The sequence below is a fragment of the Coregonus clupeaformis genome, chromosome 5, assembly GCF_020615455.1.
Source record: "Coregonus clupeaformis isolate EN_2021a chromosome 5, ASM2061545v1, whole genome shotgun sequence".
Taxonomy (NCBI): domain Eukaryota; kingdom Metazoa; phylum Chordata; class Actinopteri; order Salmoniformes; family Salmonidae; genus Coregonus; species Coregonus clupeaformis.
In genome coordinates, this window is record NC_059196.1 from 39753453 (window position 1) to 39775810 (window position 22358).

The 22358-nt window shown below is 41.4% G+C and overlaps 1 protein-coding gene across 2 annotated transcripts in view; it reads left to right on the forward strand.

Moving 5' to 3' along the window:
- Positions 1-22358, forward strand: part of cadm2b (cell adhesion molecule 2b) — a 407615-nt gene that overhangs the window by 359396 nt on the left and 25861 nt on the right. For both annotated transcript variants that reach the window (XM_041876742.2, XM_041876743.2), the window contains 2 exons: positions 8702-8863; positions 9050-9140. In XM_041876742.2, coding sequence (XP_041732676.2) covers positions 8702-8863; positions 9050-9140 — 253 coding nt within the window. The remainder of the gene's footprint in view (positions 1-8701; positions 8864-9049; positions 9141-22358) is intronic.

Consider the following 22358-nt stretch of genomic DNA (forward strand, 5'->3'; position numbering starts at 1 on the left):
TAGTCTTTCACTGTATTGCAGTATATATATATATATATATATATATATATATATATGTTATAATAGTATAGCTGCAGTGATGTGCAGTGATGTTGGTGGCTGGGTAGGCTATTATCAAAGCAAGATTTACCCACAAATAAACCTTGATGAAGCCCCTGTTCATCTCCAACAGCCAGAGAGGCTATCAACCAAAATTAAGGAACCATTTTCATCACATGTAAACATGATACACCAGTGATAGTCTCCAAATATTTCACATCATCCAACCAAATCACAACTCTAACGGCCGTGGCCATCCGTGGCCATCCGTGGCCATCCCTGGCCATCCCTGGCCATCCATGGCCATCCGTGGCCATCCGTGGCCATCCCTGGCCATCCCTGGCCATCCCTGGCCATCCGTGGCCATCCGTGGCCATCCACAACCGATAGGTGGCACTAAATCAAATCAAATAAAACTTTATATATGTCACATGCGCCGAATAAAACAGCTGTAGACCTTACAGTGAAATGCAGGTTAGGGTTAGGGTTACACCTTACAGTGAAATGCTTACTTACAGCCCTTAACCAACAATGCAGTTTTAAGAAAAAAAAAGTTTAAAAAAAAAAAAAGTAAAAAAAAAATATATATTTATAATAATTAAAGAGCAGCAGTAAAATAACAGCAGCGAGGCTATATACAGGTGGTACCGGTACAGAGTCAATGTGCAGGGGCACCGGTTAGTCTATGTAATTTAGGTAATATGTACATGTGGTTAGAGGTAAAGTGACTATGCATCGATAATAAACAGAGAGTAGCAGCAGCGTAAAAAGAGGGGGTGCAAATAGTCCGGGTAGCCATTTAATTAGCTGTTCAGGAGTCTTATGGCTTGGGGGTAGAAGCTGTTAAGAAGCCTTTTGGTCCTAGACTTGGCGCTCCGGTACCGCTTGCCGTGCAGTAGCAGAGAGAACAGTCTATGACTAGGGTGGCTGGAGTCTTTGCCAATTTTTAGGGCCTTCCTCTGACACCGCCTGGTATAGAGGTCCTGGATGGCAGGAAGCTTGGCCCCAGTGATGTACTGGGCCGTACACACTACCCTCTGTAGTGCCTTGCCATACCAGGTAGTGATGCAACCAGTCAGGATGCTCTCGATGGTGCAGCTGTAGAAGCTTTTGAGGATCTGAGGACCCATGGCAAATCTTTTCAGTCTCCTGAGGGGGAATAGGCTTTGTCGTGCCCTCTTCACGACTGTCTTGCTGTCTTTGGACCATGATAGTTTGTTGGTGATGTGGACACCAAGGAACTTGAAGCTCTCAACCTGCTCCACTACAGCCCCGTCAATGAGAATGGGGGCGTGCTCGGTCCTCTTCTTTTTCCTGTAGTCCACAATCATCTCCTTTGTCTTGGTCACGTTGAGGGAGAGGTTGTGATCCTGGCACCACATGGCCAGGTATCTGACCTCCTCCCTATAGGCTATCTCATCGTTGACGGTGATCAGGCCTACCACTGTTGTGTTGTCGGCAAACTTAATGATGGTGTTGGAGTCGTGCTTGGCCACGCAGTCATGGGTGAACAGGGAGTACAGGAGGGGACTGAGCACGCTCCCCTGAGGGGCCCCGTGTTGAGGATCAGCGTGGCAAATGTGTTGTTGCCTACCCTTACCACCTGGGGGCGGCCCATCAAAAAGTCCAGGATCCAGATACAGAGGGAGGTGTTTAGTCCCAGGGTCCTTAGCTTGGTGATGACCTTTGAGGGCACTATGGTGTTGAACGCTGAGCTGTAGTCAATGAATAGCATTCTCACGTAGGTGTTCCTTTTGTCCAGGTGGGAAAGGGCAGTGTGGAGTGCAATAGAGATTGCTTCATCTGTGGATATGTTGGGACGGTATGCAAATTGGAGTGTGTCTAGGGTTTCTGGGATAATGGTGTTGATGTGAGCCATGACCAGCCTTTCAAAGCACTTCATGGCTACAGTGAGTGCTACGGTCGGTAGTCATTTAGGCAGGTTACCTTAGTGTTCTTGGGCACAGGGACTATGGTGGTCTGCTTGAAACATGTTGATATTACAGAGTCAGTCAGGGACAGGTTGAAAATGTCAGTGAAGACACTTGCCAGTTGGTCAGCGCATGCTCGGAGTACACGTCCTGGTAATCCGTCTGGCCCTGCGGCCTTGTGAATGTTGACCTGTTTAAAGGTCTTACTGACATCGGTTATGGAAAGCGTGATCACACAGTTGTCCGGAACAGCTGATGCTCTCATGCATGCTTCAGTGTTGCTTGCCTAGAAGTGAGCATTGAAGTAATTTAGCTCGACTGGTAGGCTCGTGTCACTGGACAGCTCGCGGCTGTGCTTCCCTTTTGTATTCCGTAAGTTTGCAAGCCCTGCCACATCCGACGAGCATCGGAGCCGGTAAAGTACGATTCAATCTTAATCCTGTATTTACATTTGATGGTTCGTCGGAGGGCATAGAGGGATTCCTTATAAGCGTCCGGGTTAGAGTCCCGCTCCTTGAAAGCGGCAGCTCTACCCTTTAGCTCAGTGCGGATGTTGCCTGTAATCCATGGCTTCTGGTTGGGGTATGTACGTACGGTCACTGTGGGGACGACATCATCGATGCACTTATTGATGAAGCCAGTGACTGATGTGGTGTACTCCTCATTGCCATCGGAAGAATCCCGGAACATATTCCAGTCTGTGCTAGCAAAACAGTCCTGTAGCTTAGCATCTGCGTCATTTGACCACTTCTGTATTGAGCGAGTCACTGGTACTTCCTGCTTTAGTTTTTGCATGTAATCAGGGCTTTGTATGCGTCTCTGTGTGTGGAGTAAAGGTGGTCTAGTGTTTTTCCCTCTGGTTGCACATTTAACATGCTGGTAGAAATTAGGTAGAACGGATTTAAGTTTCCCTGCATTAAAGTCCCCGGCCACTAGGAGCGCCGCCTCTGGATGAACATGTTTGTATTTGCTTATGGCATTATACAGCTCGTTGAGTGCGATCTTAGTGCCAGCATCATTTTGTGGTGGTAAATAGACAGCTACGAAAAATATAGATGAAAACTCTCTTGGTATATAGTGTGGTCTTCAGCTTATCATGAGATACTCTACCTCAGGCGAGCAAAACCTCGAGACTTCCTTAATATTAGATTTCATGCACCAGCTGTTATTTACAAATATACACAGACCGCCACCCCTTGTCTTACCGGAGGCAGCTGTTCTATCTTGCCGATGCACTGAAAACCCCGCCAGCTGTATGTTATCCATGTCGTCGTTCCGCCACGACTCTGTAAAACATAAGATATTACTGTTTTTAATGTCCCGCTGGTAGGATATTCTTGATCGGAGCTCATCCATTTTATTATCCAATGATTACACGTTGGCTAATAGGACTGATGGTAGAGGCAGATTACCCACTCGCCATCGGATCCTTACAAGGCACCCCGACCTACGTCCCCGATATCTCCGTCTCTTCAACATGCGAATGATGGGGATTTGGGCCTTGTAGGGTGTCTGAAGTAAAACCTGAAGTAAAACCGACTCGTAAAAAAAAAATAATCTTGAGTAATCGCTGTCCTGATATCCAGAAGCTCTTTACGGTCATAAGATAAGTGGAAGAAACGTTATGTACAAAATAAGTTACAAATAACGTGATAAAAACACACACAATAGGTATTCACACATAGGTGATCGGCAATGAATAAGCTGCCGCGGTTCCCGAGGTTTTAAAGCAATTTGGGGATTTTTAGCATAAAAACTACCACAATTATTGAGAATAAATATTAGATGACAAAAAAATATTTGAAAATGTATATATCATTTAATTTTTTATTTTGGCTTTTCATAACAGCTATTTTGATGGATTATTGTATAGCTACAACCTTCAGCTTTTGGAGCAAAAGCTTTATTAAAGTCTTTAAGGCCTATATTGGAATACATAGTAGTGGAGATGTTTATGGCGAAAGAAGTTCAAGTGTTTTGAACCATTCACAAACAAACTGAACACTCCAGGGTTGGATGGCATTCCAGTCGAGGTATACCAAACCTTTTTTGATATACTCAGAGGACCGTTATTAGCATGTTTTAACCACTCCTATGTAAATGGTAGATTACCTGACACTCAAGAAGAAGGTCTGATCTCATTATTACTGAAACAGGATACAAGTGGAAAATATAAAGATCCAGTCCATTTACAAAATTGGAGGCCCCTTACACTTCAGTGTTGTGATGCAAAAATCCTAGCAAAATGTATAGCGCATAGAATTAAAAAGGTATTGTCGGATATTATTCATTCTAATCAGACAGGTTTTTTACATGGAAGATACATTGGAGATAATATAAGGCAAGTATTGGAAACAATAGAACACTAAGGAAAATATGGGAAACCAGGCCTGCTATTCATAGCAGACTTCGAAAAGGCATTTGATAAAGTTCGACTGGGGTTTATATATAAATGCCTGGAGCATTTCAATTTTGGAGAATCTCTTATAAAATGGGTCAAAATCATCTATAGTAACCCTAGGTGTAAAATAGTAAATAATGGCTATTTCTCAGAAAGTATTAAACTGTCAAGAGGAGTGAAACAAGGTTGTCCCCTAACGGCATATCTATTTATTGTGGCCATCGAGATGTTAGCTATTAAAATCAGATCCAATAATAATATCAGAGGATTAGAAATACAGGGCTTAAAAACAAAGGTGTCATTGTACGCTGATGATTCATGTTTTCTTTTAAATCCACAACTAGAATCCCTCCACAGCCTCATATAGGATCTAGATACATTTTCTAACCTCTCTGGATTACAACCAAATTATGACAAATGTACTATATTACGTATTGGATCACTAAAAAATAAAATGTTTACATTACCTTGTAGTTTACCAATAAAATGGTCTGATGGTGATGTGGATATACTCGGAATACATATCCCAAAGGAAATAAATGATCTCACTTCAATAAATTTTAATAGAAAGTTAGCAAAAATAGATAAGATCTTACTACCATGGAAAGGAAAATACCTGTCAATTTGTGGAAAAATCACCCTGATTAACTCTTTAGTATTATCCCAGTTTACCTATTTGCTTATGGGCTTGCCTACGCCTAGCGAACAGTTTTTTAAATTATATGAGAAAAAAATATTCAATTTTATTTGGAACGGCAAGCCAGACAAAATTAAAAGAGCATATTTATATAATGAATATGAATTCGGAGGACAGAAATTATTAAATATTAAAGCATTAGACCTATCACTAAAAGCTTCAGTCATACAAAAGTTATACTTAAATCCGAACTGGTTCTCAAGCAAATTAGTAAGATTGTCTCACCCAATGTTCAAGAAAGGCCTTTTTCCCTTTATTCAGATTACAACCTCTCACTTTCAGTTATTTGAAAAGGAAATAATCTCCCAAATGTCACTATTTCTAAAACAAGCCATAGAAAGTTGGTTGCAATTTCAATTTAATCCTCCAGAACAAATAATGCAACAAATATTGTGGTTAAATTCAAATATACTAATTGACAAAAAACCTTTATTTTTTGACAGAATGTTTAAAAAAGGTATAATCTTCGTAAATGATATCATCGGTAGGACTGGTGGAGTTATGTCGCACATGCAGCTAACAAAAACATATGGAAATGTCTGCTCTACCCAAAATTACAACCAAATAATTGCAGCCTTACGAAAAAGTGGAAGAGGAAAGTGGAAGGGAGAAATTAAGGAACTTGTCTGTCGGCCTTGCATTAAAGAACATAATTGGTTAAGGAAAACTGTGATAAATAAAAAAGTATATCAGTTTCACTTAAGGACCAAAGGATTGACAGCCGTCCCATATAGATTGCAAAATAGTTGGGAAGAGATCTTTGACGATACCGATCCCATGGCATAGTGTTTATGAACTGACACGCAAAAGCGACACCGGATTCAAAAATTAGAATCTTTCAATTTAAATTATTATATAAAATTCTTGGTACCAATAGAATGTTATTTATATGGGGGGATACAATCTTCCCAGCTCTGCAGATTTTGCTGTGAAGAGACAGAATCATTAGATCATTTGTTTTGGTTCTGTCCATTTGTAGCTTGTTTTTGGACACAGGTCCAGGAATGGCTAAAGGATTGCAATATTTACCTGGAACTAACCTTGCAGATAGCATTACTGGGTGATCTGAAAAGTCATAGTCAATCAATCAATAATATAATAATACTTTTAGCAAAAATGTTTATTTTTAATTCACAATCTGTAGAAGCAATGAGAATAGAAAGGTTCAGAACTTTTGTAAAACATCACAGTACGGTTTAAATATATATGGCAAATAGAAATCCTATATGGATGGTGTTAAGAGATAGATGGGAGGTATTGAATAGAGTTGAAGGATGGGACTAATAACAAATAACAACAAATAATAACAAAGATAGCTAATAATGTAAGCATACTGTGTCCATAATAAGTATATAGGTTGTATGTTGGGAGCTTTTGGGAAAGAGCACAGTTAGAAAGATATGGCATATAGAAGCAAACCGGATGGACATCATGAAAATGATTGGAGAGGTTGAGAGTAGAAGAAGTTCAGGAGCCAAAAAAATAAAATAATAATAATAATAATATATATATATATATATATATATATATATAATATAATTATTGTAAAATTAACTCTGTCCATAAGGTGTAGATAGTAAGTATAGAATTAAATTAAATTAAAATTAAATTAAATAAATTAAAATTAAATTATTAAAAATTAATTAAATTTAAATTAAATTTAAATTAAAATTATTAAAAATTAAATTTAAATTAAATAATTAAATTATAGACCGGAAGTAGAGGCCTGGGCATTGTTGTTCACTAATTTACTCCAAGTAGGGAAAGGATGGTGGGGTTGAAAAGTAATAAAGGGGAGTATATATATAAAAAACATGGGGGATTGGAAGTGATGCAGACAATTACATTGATAGAAGATACAATCTATCTGCAATATTAAGCTGATCCATTCCCCCCCAAAAAAAATAATAATATATATATATATATATATATATATAATAATAAAAATAAAACAATTTTAAAAAAACATTTTAAAAAAACAAAAAAAAACAGAACACGTGTTAGTACTAGATCACACCAACCTCATGTCTGTTATCTTGTCTGGTTGAACTGGAGGATCCATAGAGGATCTGTTATATTGTCTGGTTGAACTGGAGGATCCATAGAGGATCTGTTATATTGTCTGGTTGAACTGGAGGATCCCATAGAGGATCTGTTATATTGTCTGGTTGAACTGGAGGATCCCATAGAGGATCTGTTATATTGTCTGGTTGAACTGGAGGATCCATAGAGGATCTGTTATATTGTCTGGTTGAACTGGAGGATCCATAGAGGATCTGTTATATTGTCTGGTTGAACTGGAGGATCCATAGAGGATCTGTTATATTGTCTGGTTGAACTGGAGGATCCATAGAGGATCTGTTATATTGTCTAGATGAACTGGAGGTAGTTATACTACCTCTCGCAATGCACACACAGACGCACGCACACAGATACACACACACGCACACTAACACACACACACACACACACACACTCACAGAAGCACATACATACCACAAACACACACAAGGCTTTGACGGGATATCGACAGACAGACAGACAGACAGACAGACAGACAGACAAACATACAGACAGACAGACAGACAGACAGACAGACAGACAGACAGACAGACAGACAGACAGACAGACAGACAGACAGACAGACAGACAGACAGACAGACAGACAGACAGACAGACAGAGGGCCTTGCCCCCAACCCACTAGCTCACACGTACACTCCGCCTGCCTCCTCTCTGACTCCTGGCTCAATACAGGTTTCAAGTTAAGAGCCACTTGTCTAAACAGAGAAGACATCAGAGAGCCGAGGAAAATATAAGATACAAAAGAAGTCAATCTTGTTTCTTGGGCAAGAAGATAAAACGTTTTGGGGTCTTGGAGAATGAGAGAAGATTATCTTGATGAGGGAAGATTATCTTAAATCAAAGGGAGGAGAGGGAGAGGGGGAAGATTCCACAGTTAAGGGAGGAGAGGGACAGGGGGAGGATTCCACAGTAATATTCCGACCCTGTTCCTGGAGAGCTACCCTCCTGTAGGTTTTAACTCCAACCCTGTTCATGGAGAGCTACCCTCCTGTAGGTTTTTAACTCCAACCCTGTTCCTGGAGAGCTACCCTCCTGTAGGTTTTACCTCCAACCCTGTTCCTGGAGAGCTACCCTCCTGTAGGTTTTAACTACAACCCTGTTCCTGGAGAGCTACCCTCCTGTAGGTTTTTAACTCCAACCCTGTTCCTGGAGAGCTACCCTCCTGTAGGTTTTTAACTCCAACCCTGTTCCTGGAGAGCTACCCTCCTGTAGGTTTTTAACTCCAACCCTGTTCCTGGAGAGCTACCCTCCTGTAGGTTTTTAACTCTAACCCTGTTCCTGGAGAGCTACCCTCCTGTAGGTTTTAACTCCAACCCTGTTCCTGGAGAGCTACCCTCCTGTAGGTTTTTAACTCCAACCCTGTTCCTGGAGAGCTACCCTCCTGTAGGTTTTAACTCCAACCCTGTTCCTGGAGAGCTACCCTCCTGTAGGTTTTTAACTCTAACCCTGTTCCTGGAGAGCTACCCTCCTGTAGGTTTTTAACTCTAACCCTGTTCCTGAATAGAATAATATAATCTAATAGAACTTCTATGTGTTTCTATATCTAACAGGCACCAAGGAGGTAAACGCCACAGGGAAGTCGTTCACAGTGAAGAGCGCTCTGCAGCTGCAGGTGGATCAGAGCGATGACGGGGTGGCCTACACGTGCAGTGTGGAGCACGTGTCTCTCGCTTCCAACCCTTACCAGGTCACAGAGGTCCTGGAGGTCCACTGTGAGTTCTGGAACCTGAGCAACATAACCAAAATAACTAGGGATCAGATGATCGTACCCCTCGATACTACCATTTCTATTCAATTGAATATTAACTCAACCACAGATCTGGGGTTCAGGATGTTTCAGTCACTGTCACACTAGCATGGATGATGTTTTCATAATGTCTTCTTGTCTCTCGTCCCAGACGCACCCCATGTGGAGATCTCCCACACCATGATCATCCCTCAGGAAGGACAGTACTTTAAACTGGAGTGTGTCTCCAAAGGAAACCCACTGTAAGTACATGGTATATCACCTAATTATGGATGTATACAGTATATTCTATAGATAGACCTCTAACATGTAATCTGATGATACTAGCTACGCTACATATACAGCAGTATGTGGACACCCCTTCAAATTTGTAGATTCAGCTATTTCAGCCACACCCGTTGCTGACATGTGTATAAAATCTGGGGCTGTTTTTCATGGTTCGGGCTAGAAATCTTAACACTACATCATACAATTACGTTCTACACAATTCTGTGCTTCCAACTTTGTGGCAACAGTTTGGGGAAGGCCCTTCCTGTTTTAGCATGACAATGCCCCCATGCACAAAGCGCGGTCCGTATAGAAATGGTTTGTCGAGATCGTGTCGAAGAACTTGACTGGCCTAAACAGAGCCCTGAGCTCAACTCCAACGAACACCTTTAGGATGAATTGGAACGCCGACTGCGAGCCAGGCCTAATCGCCCAACATCAGTGCCCGACCTCACTAATGCTCTTGTGGCTGAATGGAAGCAAGTCCCCGCAGCAATGTTCAATATTCAATTTACGATCTGTAGAAACAATGAGAATAATTGTAAAACATCACAGTACAGTTGAAAAATATATGGCAAATAGAAATCCAATATGGATGGTGTTAAGAGATAGATGGGAGGTGTTGAATGGAGCTGAAGGATGGGACTAATAACAACAACTAATAACAACAAGATAACTAATGTAAAGCATACTGTGTCCATAATAAGTATATAGGTTATAGGTTGAGAGCTTTTGTGAAAGAGCACAGTTAGAATAATATGGCATATAGAAGCAAACCAGATGGACATCATGAAAATGATCGGAGGAAGTTCAGGAGTAAAAACAAACAAAATATAATTATTGTAGAATTTGACTGTGTCCATAAAATGTATATAGTATGAATGGGCTGGAAGTAGAGGCCTAAGCGTTGTTGTTCACTAGTTTACTCCAATTGGGGAAGGGGTGGTGGGGTTGGAAAGTAATGAAGGGAAATATAATTTTAAAAAGGATATGTTTGTGTGTATGGATGTATGTATATATATGTATGTGTGTATGTATGTGTATGTGTATTGTATATATATATATATATATATATATATATATATATATATATATATATATATATATATATATGTGTATGTACTGTATGTATATATATATATATTTGCGAGAAAAAAAACATATGGGGGATTGGAAGTGATGCAGACAATTACATTGATGGAAGTTACAATATATCTGAAATATTAAAACTGATCTACCCCCCAAAAAAAAACGGGATTTTAACGGGATTCGTCAATAACTAACCCTATAACCCTGTGCTGTATACTAGAGTGTGCATCTAAATGCAACCACCAGTAAACAACTCTTCCCCAATTATAGATGTTAATGCACTAAACATAATTACCATTGTAAGAAAAGAGAAATCCATCTTTAATCATCACTATGCAAAGTATTCTACTCTCTGGAGAGGTTTGATGTGTTGTAATTATAGACACACACACACAGACACACACACACACAGACACACACACACAGACACGCACACACACACACAGACACGCACACACACACACACACACACACACACACACACACACACACACACACACACACACACACACACACACACACGACACGCACACACACACACACACACACACACACACACACACACACAGACACGCACAGGGACATTTCTAAAGCTGTACACTTTAATGTATTGAATTATGTTTCTTGTTCTTCTTTTCCCTAAAAAAATAATGAAAGATAGTGTCTGTGAGGTCACAGAGGTCCCAAACGGAACCCTATTCCCTGGATTGTGCACTACTTTTGACCAGAGGGCCCTGTTGGTCAAAAGTAGTACACGATTGTATTATGGGAATAGGGAACAGGGTGCCATTTGGGACGTAACCTCTGAGACAGAAATAATTGCAGCCCAATAGAAGGAAGACACCTTTAGCTTCATACAGAAATAATGAGTTGGACTCTGTTGAAATAAGCAACAGAAACCCAGAAGATTGGGAGGAAAAAATTTTTTCCAGCACATAGGAGTACAACTTGGTTATTACACTGACATTGCCAAGTATTATTTTGTATAGCATTTGAGAATAAAGTTGAAATAAATTAATGAAAACAGGGATTCTTGAAAGACGGGACAATATCTACCTTTTTATTCACAAATATTTTTCTTAATATTAATAACATTTGAAATATATATTTTGATAGACCAAAGTATCAGCTATCACATCATGTAAAGGAACAACCTCCTAATTAATACTTTTTTTTCATAAAATGCAACTAACTGAATTTATGTCAACTCCGTCAGACACCATAAAAGGCATTTCATTTGTACAATTATTTAATGTATTAATTTATTGTCCAACGGGTGTTTAAAGGCCTTGATTGTTTAATTCTAACATAATTAATACAAATCTCGAAACGTATTTTTGTTTAGGTTTATTAAGCTATATAATGTTCCAGGGCTAATTTTGTTAGCATTTTGTTCTTTTAGATTCAGAACATAAAACAACATTTATAAAGCAAACAATGTCCCTTAGGTCTAGCGCAGCAAATACTTGAATAGTTTAAAGGTCCAGTGCAGTCAAAAAAGTGATTTTCCTGTGTTTTACATATATATTTCCACGCTATGAGGTTGGAATAATACTGTGAAATTGTGAAAATTATGATAATGCCCTTTCAGTGTAAGAGCTGTTTGAAAAGGTTGCCTGAAATTTCAGCCTGTTGTGGTGGGGATGGAACTTTGGCCTGACATCACCAGGTGGTAAATTAGTTAAAAGACCAATAAGAAAGAGAGTTCCAAACCTCTCTGCCAATAACAGCTAGTTTTCAGTTTTCCCCTCCCCTCTCAGAACACTCCCAGACAGTCCTAGAAAATTATTGCTTGATAAATTGCTCTTTGCTAAGAAGATATTTGTATTTATTTTTGACCATTGTAATTGAAAACAATCACAGTAAGCTACTTAATTGATACTCAGAAATGATTTGATATTGAGATAAAAATGGCTGCATTGGACGTTTAAAGGGATACTTCAGGATTTGGGCAATTTCACCAGAGACAGATGAACAGGTGGATACCATTATTATGTCTCTGTGTCTAGTATGAAGGAAGTTAGAGGGAGTTCCGCGAGCCGATGCTACCTAGCGTTAGCGCAATGACTGGAAGTCTATGGGTATCTGTGCTAATGATAGTATGCAATTGCGCTGGTGCTAGTTAGCAACTTCCTTCAAACTGGACACAGAGATATAAAAATGCTATCCCCAAGTTCATCTGATTCTGGGGAAGTACAGTGAGGGAAAAAAGTATTTGATCCCCTGCTTATTTTGTACGTTTGCCCACTGACAAAGAAATGATCAGTCTATAATTTTAATGGTAGGTTTATTTGAACAGTGAGAGACAGAATAACAACAAAAAAATCCAGGAAAACGCATGTCAAAAATGTTATAAATTGATTTGCATTTGAGAATTTGTCGGTGAGTGGGTAAAACTGCCTCTACCATCCATCCTATTGGCCAACGTGCAATCATTGGAGAATAAACTGGATGAGCTCCGTTCAAGACTATCCTACCAACGGGACATTAAAAACTGTAATATCTTGTGTTTCACCGAGTCGTGGCTGAACGACAACATTAATAATATACAGTTGGCTGGGATTTCCGTGCATCGGCAAGACAGAACAGCAGCCTCCGGTAAGACAAGGGGTGGCGGTCTATGTATATTTGTAAACAACAACTGGTGCACAAAATCAAATATTAAGGAAGTCTCGAGGTTTTGCTCGCCTGAGGTAGAGTATCTCATGATAAGCTGTAGACCACACTATTTACCGAGAGAGTTTTCATCTATATTTTTCGTAGCTACCACCAGAAACCGATGCTGGCACTAAAACCACAGTCAACAAGCTGTATAAAGCCATAAGCAAACAAGAAAATGCTCATCCAGAGGCGGCGCTCCTAGTGACCGGGGACTTTAATGCAGGGAAACTTAAATACATTTTACCTCATTTCTACCAGCATGTTACATGTGTAACCAGAGGGGAAAAAAACTCTAGACCATCTTTACTCCACACACAGAGACGCATACAAAGCTCTCCCTCACCTTCCATTTGGCAAATCTGATCATAATTCTATCCTCCTGATTCCTGCTTACAAGCTAAAACTAAAGCAGGAAGTACCAGTGACTCGCTCAATACGGAAGTGGTCAGATGACACAGATGCTAAGCTACAGGACTGTTTTGCTAGCACAGACTGGAATATGTACCGGGATTCTTCCGATGGCAATGAGGAGTACACCACATCAGTCACTGGCTTCATCAATAAGTGTATCGATGACGTTGTCCCCACAGTGACTATACGTACATACCCCAACCAGAAGCCATGGATTACAGGCAACATCCGCACTGAGCTAAAGGGTAGAGCTGTCGCTTTCAAGGAGCGGGACTCTAACCCAGAAGCTTATAAGAAATCCCGCTATGCCCTCCGACGAACCATCAAACAGGCAAAGAGTCAATGCAGGACTAAGACTGAATCGTACTACACCGGCTCTGACACTCGTCGGATGTGGCAGGGCTTGAAAACTATTACAGACTAGAAAGGGAAGCACAGCCGTGAGCTGCCCAGTGACACGAGCCTACCAGACGAGCCAAATTACTTCAATGCTCTATTTGAGGTAAGTAACACTGAAGCATGCATGAGAGCATCAGCTGTTCCGGACGACTGTGTGGTGACGCTCTCCGTAGCTGATGTGAGTAAGACCGTTAAACAGGTCAACATTCACAACGCCGCAGGGCCAGACGGATTACCAGGACGTGTACTCCGAGCATGCGCTGACCAACTGGCAAGTGTCTTCACTGACATTTTCAACATCTCCCTGTCTGAGTCTGTAATACCAACATGTTTCAAGCAGACCACCATAGTCTCTGTGCCCAAGAACACTAAGGTAACCTACCTAAATGACTACTGACCCGTAGCACTCACGTCTGTAGCCATGAAGTGCTTTGAAAGGCTGGTCATGGCTCACATCAACACCATCATCCCAGAAACCCTAGATCCACTCACATTTACATACCGCCCCAACAGATCCACAGATGACCCCAATCTCTATTGCGCTCAACACTTCCCTTTCCCACCTGGACAAAAGGAACACCTACGTGAGAATGTTATTCATTGACTACAGCTCAGTGTTCAACACCATAGTGCCCTCAAAGCTCCTCACTAAGCTAAGGACCGTGGGACTAAACACCTCCATCTGATACTGGATCCTGGACTTCCTGACGGGCCGCCCCCAGGTGGTAAGGGTAGGCAACAACACATCCACCACGCTGACCCTCAACATGGCGACCCCTCAGGGGTGCGTGCTCAGTCCCCTCCTGTACTCCCTGTTCACCCATGACTGCGTGGCCAAGCACGACTCCAACACCATCATTAAGTTTACCGACGACACAATGGTGGTAGGCCTGATCACCGACAACGATGAGACAGCCAATAGGGAGGAGGTCAGAGACCTGGCCGTGTGGTGCCAGGATAACAACCTCTCCCTCAACATGATCACTAGCTACCAGACCACTAGCTACCAGACCACTAGCTACCAGACCACTAGCTACCAGACCACTAGCTACCAGACCACTAGCTACCAGACCACTAACTACCAGACCACTAACTACCAGACCACTAACTACCAGACCACTAGCTACCAGACCACTAGCTACCAGACCACTAGCTACCAGACCACTAGCTACCAGACCACTAGCTACCAGACCACTAGCTACCAGACCACTAGCTACCAGACCACTAACTACCAGACCACTAGCTACCAGACCACTAGCTACCAGACCACTAGCTACCAGACCACTAGCTACCAGACCACTAGCTACCAGACCACTAACTACCAGACCACTAGCTAGCAGACCACTAGCTACCAGACCACTAGCTACCAGACCACTAGCTACCAGACCACTAGCTACCAGACCACTAGCTACCAGACCACTAACTACCAGACCACTAGCTACCAGACCACTAGCTACCAGACCACTAGCTACCAGACCACTAACTACCAGACCACTAGCTACCTGAGGGAGTATGTACACATATCTATTTACAGTAGAGTAGTGCATTTCCCTTCCACACTGTATCCACACTGTAAATCAGTGGTAGTCTATAGGGAGATGAAGGGATTTCTTTTCATTTTATTTTATTTAACCTTTATTTAACCAGGTAAGCCAGTTGAGAACAAGTTCTCATTTACAACTGCGACCTGGCCAAGATAAAGCAAAGCAGTGCGATAAAAACAACAACACAGAGTTACATATGGGATAAAACAAAATATAAAGTCAAAAATACAACAGAAAATAATAAAAAAGTGTGTGCGAATGTAGCAAGTTATGGAGGTAAGTCAATAAATAGGCTATAGTGCAAAATAGTTACAATTTAGTATTAACACTGGAATGATAGATGCGCAAATAGAGATACTGGGGTGCAAATTAGCAAAATAAATAACAATATGGGGATGAGGTAGTTGGGTGGGCTAATTTCAGATGGGCTGTGTACAGGTGCAGTGATCGGTAAGCTGCTCTGACAACTGATGCTTAAAGTTAATGAGGGAGATAAGAGTATCCAGCTTCAGAGAATTTTGCAGTTCGTTCCAGTCATTGGCAGCAGAGAACTGGAAGGAATGGCGGCCAAAGGAGGTGTTGGCTTTGGGGATGACCAGTGAGATATACCTGCTGGAGCGCAGACTACGGGTGGGTGTTGCTATGGTGACCAGTGAGCTAAGATAAGACGGGGATTTGCCTAGCAGTGATTTATAGATGACCTGGTGCCAGTGGGTTTGGCGATGAATATGTAGTGAGGGCCAGCCAACAAGAGCGTACAGGTCACAATGGTGGGTAGTATATGGGGCTTTGGTGACAAAACAGATGGCACTGTGATACACTACATCCAATTTGCTGAGTAGAGTGTTGGAGGCTATTTTGTAAATGACATCGCCGAAGTCAAGGATCAGTAGGATAGTCAGTTTTACGAGGGCATGTTTGGCAGCATGAGTGAAGGAGGCTTTGTTGCGAAATAGGAAGCCGATTCTAGATCTAACTTTTGATTGGAGATGCTTAATGTGAGTCTGGAAGGAGAGTTTACAGTCTAACCGGACTCCTAGGTATTTGTAGTTGTCCACATACTCTAGGTCAGACCCGTCGAGAGTGGTGATTCTAGTCGGGTGGGCGGGTGCAAGCAGCGTTCGGTTGAAGAGCATGCATTTAGTTTTACTAGTGTTTAAGAGCAGTTGGAGGCTACTGAAGGAGTGTTGCATGGAATTGAAGCTCGTTTGGAGGTTTGTTAACACAGTGTCCAATGAAGGGCCAGATGTATACAAAATGGTGTCGTCCGCATAGAGGTGGATCCGAGCGTCACCAGCAGCAAGAGCAACATCATTGATATACACAGAGAATAGAGTCGGCCCGATAATTGAACCCTGTGGCACCCCCATAGAGACTGCCAGAGGTCCAGACAACAGGCCCTCCGATTTGACACATTGAACTCTATCTGAGAAGTAGTTGGTGAACCAGGCGAGGCAGTCATTTGAGAAACCAAGGCTATTTAGTCTGCCAATAAGAATGCGGTGGTTGACAGAGTCGAAAGCCTTGGCCAGGTCGATGAAGACGGCTGCGCAGTACTGTCTTTTATCGATTGCAGTTATAATATTGTTTAGGACCTTGAGCGTGGCTGAGGTGCACCCATGACCAGCTCGGGGGGGGGCATGGGAAAGTTGCAGTGGAGGGTGCAGAGCTGGTGGCCGGGGTAGTGGTAGCCAGGTGGAAAGCATGGCCAGCCGTAGCAAAATGCTTGTTGAAATTCTCGATTATTGTAGATTTATCGGTGGTGACAGTGTTTCCTAGCCTCAGTGTAGTGGGCAGTTGGGAGGAGGTGCTCTTTTTCTCCATGGACTTTACAGTGTCCCAAAACTTTTTGGAGTTAGTGCTACAGGATGTACATTTCTGTTTGAAAAAGCTAGCCTTTGCTTTCCTAACTGATTGTGTATATTGGTTCCTGACTTCCCTGAAAAGTTGCATATCGCGGGGGCTGTTCGATGCTAATGCAGTATCTGGAAGTGTGGTGCCAGGACAACAACCTCTCCCTCAACGTGATCAAGACAAAGGAGATGATTGTGGACTACAGGAAAAGGAGGGCCGAGCACGCCCCCATTCTCATTGACGGGGCTGTAGTGGAGCAGGTTGAGAGCTTCAAGTTCCTTGGTGTCCACATCACCAACAAACTATAATTGTCCAAACATATCAAGACAGTTGTGAAGACAACACAAACTATTTACATTTTAGCAGACACTCTTATCCAGAGCGACTTACAGTTAGTGAGTGCATACAATGTTTTTTTATATATTTTTTTTTATACTGGCCTCCCGTGGGAATCAAACCCACAACCCTGGGGTTGCAAACGCCATGCTCTACCAACTGAGCTACATCCCTGCCGGCCATTCCCTCCCCTAACCTGGACAACGCTGGGCCAATTGTGCGCCGCCCCATGGGTCTCCCGGTCGCGGCCGGCTACGACAGAGCCTGGATTCGAACCAGGATCTCTAGTGGCACAGCTAGCACTGCGATGCAGTTCCTTAGACCACTGCGCCACTCGGGAGACGATTCCCCCTCAGGAGACTGAAAAGATTTGGCATGGGTCCTCAGATCCTCAAAAAGTCCTACAGTTGCACCATCGAGAGCATCCTGACTGGTTCCATCACCGCTTGGTATGGCAACTGCTTGGCCACCGACCGCAAGGCGCTACAGAGGGTAGTGCGTAGGGCCCAGTACAAGCTTCCTGCCATCCAGGACCTCTACACCAGATGGTGTCAGAGGAAGGCCCTAAAAATTGTCAAAGACTCCAGCCACCCTAGTTATAGACTGTTCTCTCTGCTACCGCACGGCAAGCGGTGCCGGAGCGCCAAGTCTAGGTCCAAAAGGCTCTTCTGAACAGCTTCTACCCCCAAGCCATAAGACTGCTGAACAGCTAATCAAATGTGACCGACCGCCTTGATTTGGTCTTATGTAGCAAAATTTGAAATTGTGTTTTTTACATTGGATAAAAGCAGAGACACAGAGCTACAAAATGGTATATCATACACTGCATTTATGGGAACAATGGGAAAGTAATTCTGCTTTGAAAGATGATAAACTTGTAATCTCACTTTTCAGAAAATGACCTTTGAATGTTTTGGTACCTAGTGAAGAGCTCTTTTTTGTTTACACCCATTCAGCATCGTTCACACCCTCTTAAGCTTTAGCCCCACCCATCTCGTATCGCTCTCAGAGCGTTCAGAGCGCACACTTGATGCTCTGGCCGATGAGTAGGGTTGATCCGAGCGTTCTGACCTCACAACGGCAGTCAAGCACCCAAGCTAACTGGCTAACATTGGCTAGCTTGCTATTTACTTTCAGACACTAAATTGGGATTATGGTTCATTGTTTACCTCTGGATGACATGAAAACAGCCTAACCAGCTCTGCTGGCAACAATATAATTATGCTTTTTTGCCGACGTAAACTGACACATATTCAGCGGGTGTTGTGCGTTCCTAAATTAATCAGTTATTCTGGCATACTCAGACTGAATTTACGAATGCACCCGAAATGGTTACTTGCATAGTGGAGTCTTTTGTTAAGACATGTTGCTAGCTAGCTAGGTAAACAATGAACCTAGCTAGGTAAACAACGTGTAAGATCATACACGTCACGTAACGTTAGGTAGCGTGCCAGCCAGCTAAAGTTAGCTAGCTAGCTAAACAATGAACCATACTGCCAACTCATTATGTTACTACCTTGCATGAATCTGCTGGTAGCTATCCAACCAGGTTCAATGTTAGCTAGCTAACATTAGGCTCTAACTAGCCAAGCAAACGGCTCTGAGATACAAATAATAACATCATACACGTAACGTTAGCTAGCGAGCCAGCCAGCTAACGTTAGCTAGCTAGCTGACAGTACACTTTAACTTGAAATGAAACCACTTTCTGTCAAAATTAGAAACATGTAATATCTGAAAATGTAGCTAGCTAGACTATCTTACCCATATACATCATGCATGATGGACGCTTCACCCTGTCACGGATGCCATGGTTGCCCTTAGTTTGAAGATGTAATCCGGAGACAGGTGTTTTCTCCATCTCTTTAGCTATCATACTCTAATTCCACTCATTTCAAAACTCGATCTCCAGAAAGTGGAGAGCAACACTTATGCAGCTCCACTACACAATAAATGTTTTCAAAAGCCAAGTTAGACAGGATTACCTACACATACTGACCAGCTCAAATAGACAGAAGCTTTCTATATGGCAGACCAATCCTCACTCCTCACTCTGCATGTCCAGCCCACTCATTATCTCAGCCAATCATGGCTAGTGGGAAGGTTGCTGTCTTTTTATGTGGCTTAACCAACTAGGCTCGTAATTTAACAATTGTATTCATATTTACAGATGGCATACAAGTTTGTTATTAAGGCACATGAAAGTTCACATGTTCCAGAAGGCATTTCTGCCAAAAAACGCATTTAGATTTTTTTTAAAAAGAGTTCAAATGCCTCTCCTGTGAAGTAGTGACCCGTGACATACGCCTAGTTTCATGAAACAAGTCACAAATGGCTACCCGCACTATTTGCATTGACCCCCCCCCCTTTTTTTTCAAACGCTGCAGCTACTTGCTGTTTATTATCTATTATCTATGCATAGTCACTTTACCTCTACCTACATGTACATGTTACCTCAATTACCTCGACTGACCTGTACCCCCACACATTGACTCTGTACCGGTACCCCCTGTATATAGCATCACTACTGATATTTTAGTGTTGCTATTACATTTTTTACTTATTTAAAATAAAATAAAAAATCTTAGCTCTTATTTTTCTTAAAACTGCATTGTTGGTTAAGGGCTTGTAAATAAGGTAAGGTACGGTAAGGTCTACACCTGTTGTATTTGGCACGTGATAAATCACATTTGAGTTTGATTTGATATTTAAGTCATTTAGCAGATGCTCTTATCCAGAGCGACTTACAGGAGCAATTAGGGTTAAGTGCCTTGCTTAAGGGCACATCGACAGATTTTTCACCTAGTCGGCTCGGGGATTAGAACCAGCGACCTTTCGGTTACTGGCACAACGCTCTTAACCACTAAGCTACCTGCCGCCCCGGAATGTCAGTAATTTACTAAAGACAGTAACAACAGGGTAAATGTCAGTCATTTACTAAAGACAGTAACAACAGGGTAAATGTCAATCATTTAGTAAAGACAGTGAGAACAGGGTAAATGTCAGTCATTTAGTAAAGACAGTGAGAACAGGGTAAATGTCAGTCATTTAGTAAAGACAGTGAGAACAGGGTAAATGTCAGTCATTTAGTAAAGACAGTAAGAACAGGGTAAATGTCAGTAATTTAGTAAAGACAGTGAGAACAGGGTAAATGTCAATCATTTACTAAAGACAGTGAGAACAGGGTAAATGTCAGTAATTTAGTTAAGACAGTAGAACAGGGTAAATGTCAGTCATTTACTAAAGACAGTAACAACAGGGTAAATGTCAGTAATTTACTAAAGACAGTGAGAACAGGGTAAATGTCAGTCATTTACTAAACACAGTGAGAACAGGGTAAATGTCAGTCATTTGGTAAAGACAGTGAGAACAGGGTAAATGTCAGTAATTTACTAAAGACAGTGAGAACAGGGTAAATGTCAGTCATTTACTAAAGACAGTAACAACAGGGTAAATGTAAGTAATTTAGTAAAGACAGTGAGAACAGGGTAAATGTCAGTCATTTAGTAAAGACAGTGAGAACAGGGTAAATGTCAGTCATTTAGTAAAGACAGTGAGAACAGGGTAAATGTCAATCATTTACTAAAGACAGTGAGAACAGGGTAAATGTCAGTCATTTAGTAAAGACAGTGAGAACAGGGTAAATGTCAATCATTTACTAAACACAGTGAGAACAGGGTAAATGTCAATCATTTAATAAAGACAGTGAGAACAGGGTAAATGTCAATCATTTACTAAACACAGTGAGAACAGGGTAAATGTCAATCATTTAATAAAGACAGTGAGAACAGGGTAAATGTCAGTCATTTAGTAAAGACAGTGAGAACAGGGTAAATGTCAATCATTTACTAAACACAGTGAGAACAGGGTAAATGTCAATCATTTAATAAAGACAGTGAGAACAGGGTAAATGTCAATCATTTACTAAACACAGTGAGAACAGGGTAAATGTCAATCATTTATTAAACACAGTGAGAACAGGGTAAATGTAAGTAATTTAGTAAAGACAGTGAGAACAGGGTAAATGTCAGTCATTTACTAAACACAGTGAGAACAGGGTAAATGTCAATCATTTAATAAAGACAGTGAGAACAGGGTAAATGTCAGTCATTTAGTAAAGACAGTGAGAACAGGGTAAATGTCAATCATTTACTAAACACAGTGAGAACAGGGTAAATGTCAATCATTTAATAAAGACAGTAAGAACAGGGTAAATGTCAGTCATTTACTAAAGACAGTAAGAACAGGGTAAATGTCAGTCATTTACTAAAGACAGTGAGAACAGGGTAAATGTCAGTCATTTACTAAAGACAGTAAGAACAGGGTAAATGTCAGTCATTTACTAAAGACAGTAACAACAGGGTAAATGTCAATCATTTACTAAAGACAGTGAGAACAGGGTAAATGTCAGTCATTTAGTAAAGACAGTGAGAACAGGGTAAATGTCAGTCATTTACTAAAGACAGTAACAACAGGGTAAATGTCAGTCATTTAGTAAAGACAGTGAGAACAGGGTAAATGTCAGTAATTTAGTAAAGACAGTGAGAACAGGGTAAATGTCAGTCATTTACTAAAGACAGTAACAACAGGGTAAATGTCAGTCATTTAGTAAAGACAGTGAGAACAGGGTAAATGTCAGTAATTTAGTTAAGACAGTGAGAACAGGGTAAATATCAATCATTTACTAAAGACAGTGAGAACAGGGTAAATATCAATCATTTACTAAACACAGTGAGAACAGGGTAAATGTCAGTAATTTACTAAAGACAGTGAGAACAGGGTAAATGTCAGTAATTTACTAAAGACAGTAACAACAGGGTAAATGTCAGTCATTTAGTAAAGACAGTGAGAACAGGGTAAATGTCAGTAATTTACTAAAGACAGTAACAACAGGGTAAA